The sequence below is a fragment of the Marmota flaviventris genome, chromosome 5 (assembly GCF_047511675.1).
Source record: "Marmota flaviventris isolate mMarFla1 chromosome 5, mMarFla1.hap1, whole genome shotgun sequence".
Classification (NCBI taxonomy): Eukaryota; Metazoa; Chordata; class Mammalia; order Rodentia; family Sciuridae; genus Marmota; species Marmota flaviventris.
Window position 1 is genome coordinate 3,675,065 of NC_092502.1, and position 7,197 is coordinate 3,682,261.

The following is a 7,197-nucleotide window of genomic DNA, read 5'->3' on the forward strand; positions in this document are numbered from 1 at the left end:
GATGAGTTTATTTGATTCAAAAATTGTCATATATATGTTAGAGTATATTTAGTTGATAAACCAAGTTTCTTGATAGAGAAAATATTTTGTTAAAATAAATTATTCTCTGGATTCCAAGTAGCCAGTCTCAAATGCCATCAATTTTATGGTGAACTTTACAGGCTAATACAGGGACTGAGAATAAGTAATCCATATTTAAAGTGAAATAAATGAAGATCATCAGTAAACAATATCTAGGCATATAGAGAAGACAGGATTTAGCTGCTGATGATTAAGAGCTAATGGTTCTATGGAGTGAGAGTAAAATTGGATAATATAAAATAAAAAGTTCTTATTTCAAATTACAAACATTAGTAGAAAAATTTTGTACAGAGATGAGCAGTTTTCTTATATTACAGATTATGTGTAGTCTCTTCATGATAGTCACAAATTATATTTTCAGTTACCAACATTACTGAAAGGACTTGCAGATAATTCCTGGGGGATGAGGCAGAAAGTTTATCTACACTACACAGAACAGATTCTTTGAGTCAATCTGCTGAAAACCCCCATCAAGTCCTTGTTCCTCAGGCTGTAGATGATGGGGTTGAGCATTGGAGTGAGGATGGTGTAGAAGACAGCCAGAACCTTGTCCTCTGCTGGAGAGCGGAGGGATCTTGGGTGTAGGTAAGTGTAAGCAAAAGGTGCATAGTAGAAGGTCACCACAGTGAGGTGGGTGCTGCAGGTGGAGTAGGCTTTCTTCCTCCCCTCCCCCGAGTGCATATGGCAGATGGCAAGGAGAATATGACCATAAGAGCAAACAATTACAATGAATGGAAACACCAGAAAAAGTGTAGTGCTCACAAACACTGTGTACTCATAGACCCAGGTGTCCATGCAGGCCAGGGTCAACATGGCAGGGACATCACAGAAGAAATGATTGATGATCCTGGATCTGCAGTGAGGGATATGGAGAGCATATATGGTGTGTGCACAGGAGTTGACAGAGCCCATCATCCAAGATCCCAATATCATGAGCACACAAATTCTTTTGTTCATGCGGATGTGATAGTGGAGAGGACAGCAAATTGCCACATAATGGTCATAGGCCATAGATGTCAACAATAGTGTTTCTGCACCTGCTAAAGTCAGGAAAAAGAAACTCTGAATCCCACATCCAATGAATGAGATAGACTTGTTTCCAAAGAGGAAAGCAGAAGCCATCTTAGGAACAATTGTGGAGATGTAGCTTAGGTCAATGAGGGAGAGCTGACTAAGCAAGAAATACATGGGTGTGTGGAGATGGATATCCAGGAGGATGAGAAGGGTCATGGTCAGGTTGCCTATTAGAGCCATTAGGAAGATGAGAGCAATGAAAATGAAGAGGAAAAGGCCACTTGTTGATGATGGGAACAATCCCAAAAAAATGAAATCAGTTGATGTTTGATTGTAATATTCCATATAGGTTTCATATGGTTTATCCTAAAGGAAGATACAAAAATTAGTTAGGTCAAATACATTATATGAAGCCTATTTGGAAAAATTCCTTAGTGTAATTAGACTCTGTGGCTTATTCATAAAATCTATGCCTCTTAAACAAAGAACCAGTGTTCCTTACTTATAAAAAAATCTAATATTCTTCCTTAGAGATTGGTACTTTCTGAGACAGAAATTTATGATAAAAATATTTTGTGATAAATCTGAAAATTTATTGAACAAAAATATTTGTGTTTCAACTTCTTAGCATGTATGCTTTATGGTTGCACACAAATTTATAAGTTATCCAAGTCAGAAGGTACACTCAAACTACAGGCATAGAAAATTCATGTAAATGCACAAATGTAGGTTTATAAATAAAAACATGTTAAAACCCTCACAGTATGACTCATTTCTTCCATATTTATTGCTTAAGACTTAAGTCTAAAATTTTATATTTGTTTTTCATTGTAAAGATTTTTTGTTTCTTCTTGAGTAGAATTTGTACAATAACATCATTAGCAACTTCTTTTAAATCAATAATTATTATTTGGTTTTCTGTTCAGAAATCTAGACTGGATTATTATATGGAAGATTGCAAATTAGAGGAAGGATGCACTTCCCAGAATTTACTTTGTACCTGCCCAAGATAGTGGGGTGATTGCTCCATAGAAAGGTGGGTGACTAAGGGAACTCATTGAAACATACACTGAAGTGTAAAGGAAACCCTATATGACACAGAGATTCCCCAGTTCAAAGACAATGTAAGAAATAATATGCTAGAGATACATCAAATTGATTAGTAGCAGCAGGTAGCAGTTGCACCTGCTGAGGGGAGGGATGGAATATAGAAAGAAATGAGATTGTGATGGATAAAATAAGAATATTAGAATAATTGCCTTGAGAGGAGATGTGGAATAGAGAAGAAGCTTAACTTAATGGTCCCAGTGTTGGTGGGGAAGTTGTTCAGGAAAACCAACTAAAAATCACTCCACCCATGTGTGGATACTCATCCAGGAACCAGGATCACCAGTGTGGAAACTGGTGGCCAAATTTGGAAACATCTGTAAGTACTACTTGTCAGCACTTTTATGCAGCTTGTAAAAGAAGTTATCAGCAGTCACCAGTTAAGGTCCTAAGAATATGTCTGAAACAGAGTGACTGAAATAGATAATAAGAAAATTCCATGTGGAGCATTAGAAGCTCCAGATATCAAGGAAATAGTGCACTCTTTGTGTTGATGCCCCTTAAGAGCTATTGGGAAGATGTCTGTAAGAGTCACACGGGTGCATCTGCACTCCAGGGCACATACCCAACAATTTATATTCATAACAGTGAATATAAAATCTGTGGAGTGTTAGTTCCTATGCCCTAGTTTTACCAGTGGCCCCACAAATCCAGATGTTCAGCAAAGTTCAATATCCCCCCAGACATAGTGGGGTGGGATTAAATCTCAAACACTCACCCAAACCCAGGCAAGACTAAACCTCAACTACTGGTACTTCTGATTCATAACTCTGTACAGCCTGCTACAGTAGAGACACAGTTACTCAACATCCCCTAGTCTATTGCACCCTGAACCGGGAGAAAGGGAGGTGACAGTTACTACAACTAGTTTTGGCTTCCAGACACAAAGGCTGTTAGCTGAATGAGAAGCACAAAAATAATTAAATTTTAAAAAGCCTAGACCTTGACTTAAGGCTTACAGAGCCAAAAATTAATATAAATTCTCGCCCATGTCCCGTGTGAGCAGTAGGAATGGGGTTCCCCTTGGGTGGAATGGGAGGTCTGAGAAATAAAACCTAGGAAAATTAGAAAGGTGAAACAAAACACAGAAAAAAGGGAATTTCAAAGCAGGGGCAGGACAGGCAAGCTGATCAGGTAGATGGAGCTTCTAGATAAAACAGAGACGGTGCCTGCTTTATCTATATCAGGGAACATCAAAGAGATTCTACACAATCTTTTCTTCTAAAAACAGTTAAAGGTGGGCAGTTCAATTCCCAATAGGTTATGCCCATGTCCAGAGCTACTATGAGGAGCCTTCTAGCAGAGTGGAGGGGAAGGTCACAGGCATTGGGCAATCTATTGCTGTGGGAGAGCCATGGAAAGTTCCCAGTGCCAGACCCCACACTCCCTGGCTTCCTCACCGACAGAAGTTCCTCATGCATTTCATGGATGGCTTCCTACAATAAAAAATAAAAATCTACAACTGCGCACAGTTTTGACCACCTAAGCAAAAACAAGCTCCTCACTCCTCATTAAGGCTTTTTTTATATCACTTCTTTTCTCATTTCTTTGTACTGTTTTGGTTATAACCTCACCATTTCTATACAAATGGCAATTAGTATTAAAGATATTTATCTTGAGGCTGTACATCTGTTGCTAACATTAACGCTCTTCCTGGTTCCACTTTCCACCAACAGGGACTGGAGAGTGATTAGAATATGTTACAGAGTAGAGATCCTGCAGCTGAAAGTACCAAAACTCAGCCAAGTAAAAGTGGATCTCATCCCATACAGGATCTAATCACATATGAGACTCAACATTATTTCAACACATAGAATTGGGGAGCCTACAATCACAAACCAATAACCAAGCCAAGGAGGAACAACCCTAAAAGATCTCATATCACACTCCTGGACATCTACTTGTATGTGGATGAACTCTGAAACAAACAAACAAACAAACAAAACTACACAAAAAGGACACCCATATTAAAGAAGGGGAATCAAATTCAGATGAAGCCCAAGTCCAAGACCTTTGAACATATGAAAAAAAAAGACAAATAAATTTCATCCCTAAATTCACAATTCACTAACAAAAGATCCTGCAGATGAATTGAATCCAGAGAAATAATATAAAAATTGATTATTAAATGTTCTATGAATTAAAAGAACAAGCACAGGAGATAAAACACCATTTCAATAAAGCATAGAGATGATAAAAATCAACAAATGATACCAGTAAATGAAACAATGAATAAAATTAAAAATCACTTGAAAGCCTCACTAACAAATTAGATTGCATAGAAAATAGAACATCAGCCCTTAAAGACAGAACCTCAGGCCTTGAAGACAGGCTACATGAACTAGAATACTCAGTATGCAATAAAGGAAAAAAAAATAAATGAACCTAATCAAAATAAAAAAGAAGTCTGGGTAAACATCAAGACACCAAACCTGAGAGTCATTTGACAGAAGCGAACATGAATATTCACTCTAAAGGCAGTAAGAGTATTTTTAATAAGATCATAACAGTCACCATTTCAGAAATGAAATACACACCCTCATGCACGGTCTATCCAGGAAACCAAATAGACCAATCGGAAAAAAAGTTCTTCATGACACATCATAATCAAAAGTTCTAGCATAGAAAATAAGGAAAGAATATTAAAAGCTGCAAGAGAGAAACATCAGGACACATTTAGAGAAAAATCAATAGGGCTCACTTCTGACTTCTCAAGTCAGATCCTAAAATAAAAAGGAGATCCTAGAATGAGGTATTCCAATCATTAAAAGAAAAGACAAGATTGCTATATCCAGAAATGCTCTCTTTCAAAATCAATGTGGAAACGAAAACTTTCCATTACAAGGATAAACTAAGAGTTCATAATCACTAAACCAGCACTATAAAGAATACTCAAAGATAAACTACACAGAGGATTCTAAAACAAACCCCAAAGCTCCAGAACAGACACCAATCACTAGAATAACCAACTAAATGTAAATCAAGATAAAATTAAGCATAACATGAAAAAGTCAGAAAATATAAAAACATATCCAAAATAATCCTGAATATAAATGGCCTAAAATGCATAATTACAAGACAAAGATTACCAAAGTGCATCCAAAAACAAGATACGACTATATGCTATTTTCAAAAGACTAATCTCACAGGCAAAGACAACAATTGGCTGAAGGTAAGAGCATAGGAAAATTATCTGCAAATGAAGCCCCCAACAAGCAGGAGTAGTTATTCTCATATATGAAAAAGCAGATTTTAAGCAAAAATTATGAGAAGATATAAAGAAAGCCATTATATCCTGGTAAAGATAATAATCCAACAAGAAGATACAAAATAGTAAATACATGTACCACAAATATCAGTGTATATAATTACGCACACACACACACACACACACACACACATGCACACACACAGGTTCTTGACATTGTCACAGATAAACCCCAATACAACTGTACAATGATTTTAACACACCCTTATAGTCAATAGACAGATCATCCAAACAGGCATTTCTGACATATATAATAATACTAATCAAATGGACTTAATACACATATACAGTATATTTAATCTCATAACAGATGAATTTGTGTTTTTCTCAGCAGCTCATGAAATATTTTCCAAAACAGGCCATATTCTAGGTCACAATGTAAGTCTTAGAACATAGAAAAAAAGGATAGAATCCTGTACCTCTTGTCAGATCATAATGGAAAGAAACTAGAAATTACATTAAAAAATGATTTAAAACATATAAACATAGAGAGGAATGATTCTATTGTCAATGAAGAATTGATAATAGAAGAAATGAGAGAAGAAAAAAATCAATAAATTCTAAGAAAAAAACAAGAAGAAATACACTACACATGAAAACCTCTGGGACAGTATAAAAGCAGTTTTAAGTGGAAGATTTATACCACTGTGTGCCTACATTTAAAGAGTAGACATTCCTAGAAAATAAACTTATTGTTTGATCTTGAGGACTTAGGAAGAACAAACTAATTAAAAAATAAGTAGACAAGAGAAAATAATTGATATTGAAGGAAAAATTCAATTCAGAAAAAAATACACAGGATCAATGTAATAATTTGATTCTTGGGAAAGATTACTAATATCGATATACTTCTAGAAAGAGAAGATGCACGTAAGGAAAAACAAGGTTAAACAAGAGATTTCAGAACAGACACTTCTTAAATCCAGAGGATCACTAAAAACTTTTTGGAAAACTCATACTCAATTAAACTGGAAAATATAGAAGACATTTACAAATTTCTAGACATGTATATATGTCCAAATTAAACCATAGTGATATAGAAAACATAAACACACAGGAAAAACAGTAAGGAAATTGAAAGAGCAATTATAATCCTTCCGAAAATGAAAAGCTGAGGAACAATTGCATCTGCAGCTGAGTTCTAGCAGACCTTTCAGAGGAACTAACATCATTCTTTCTCAATCCTTCAAGAAATTGAAAGGAACACTCTCCAACACTTTCCATGAAACCAATATTACCCTGACACCAAAACCAGACAGACACATCAAGGAAAGATAATTACAGACCAATGTTCTTATGAGTAGAGATGAAAAAATTCATAATAAACTATTAGCAAACATTCAAACACACATTAGAAAGGTAATACACCACAATCAAGAGGGTTTCATCACAGGGATGCAAGATTGGTTTGACATAGCAAACCAATAAATGTAATTCACCACTTAAATTCAATAAAGAATAAGTATCATACAATCATCTCCATAGATGCAAAATATATTTGATAAACACCTATTCATATTAAAAATGCTGGAAAAACTAGGTATAGATGGATTTGCCTCAGTACTGTAAAGAAATCCAAAGCCAGCATCATACCAAATGGAGAAAAACTAAAAGTATTTTCTCTAAAATCACAAAAGAAATGCACATAAAACGCAAAGAGACACTAATTTCAATCCACTAGGAAAGTTAATCAAGAAACCAAGCAGAGAATATATTCTGACAAAGGT

General features: G+C 35.5%; 1 protein-coding gene across 1 annotated transcript; it reads right to left on the reverse strand.

Annotated features, from left to right (window-relative positions):
• Positions 1-507: 507 nt before the first annotated feature.
• Positions 508-1,440, reverse strand: LOC139705623 (olfactory receptor 2L8-like). The gene has a single exon (XM_071611780.1). The coding sequence runs from the start codon at positions 1,438-1,440 to the stop codon at positions 508-510; it is 933 nt and encodes a 310-aa protein (XP_071467881.1).
• Between the last annotated feature and the right edge of the window lie 5,757 nt (positions 1,441-7,197).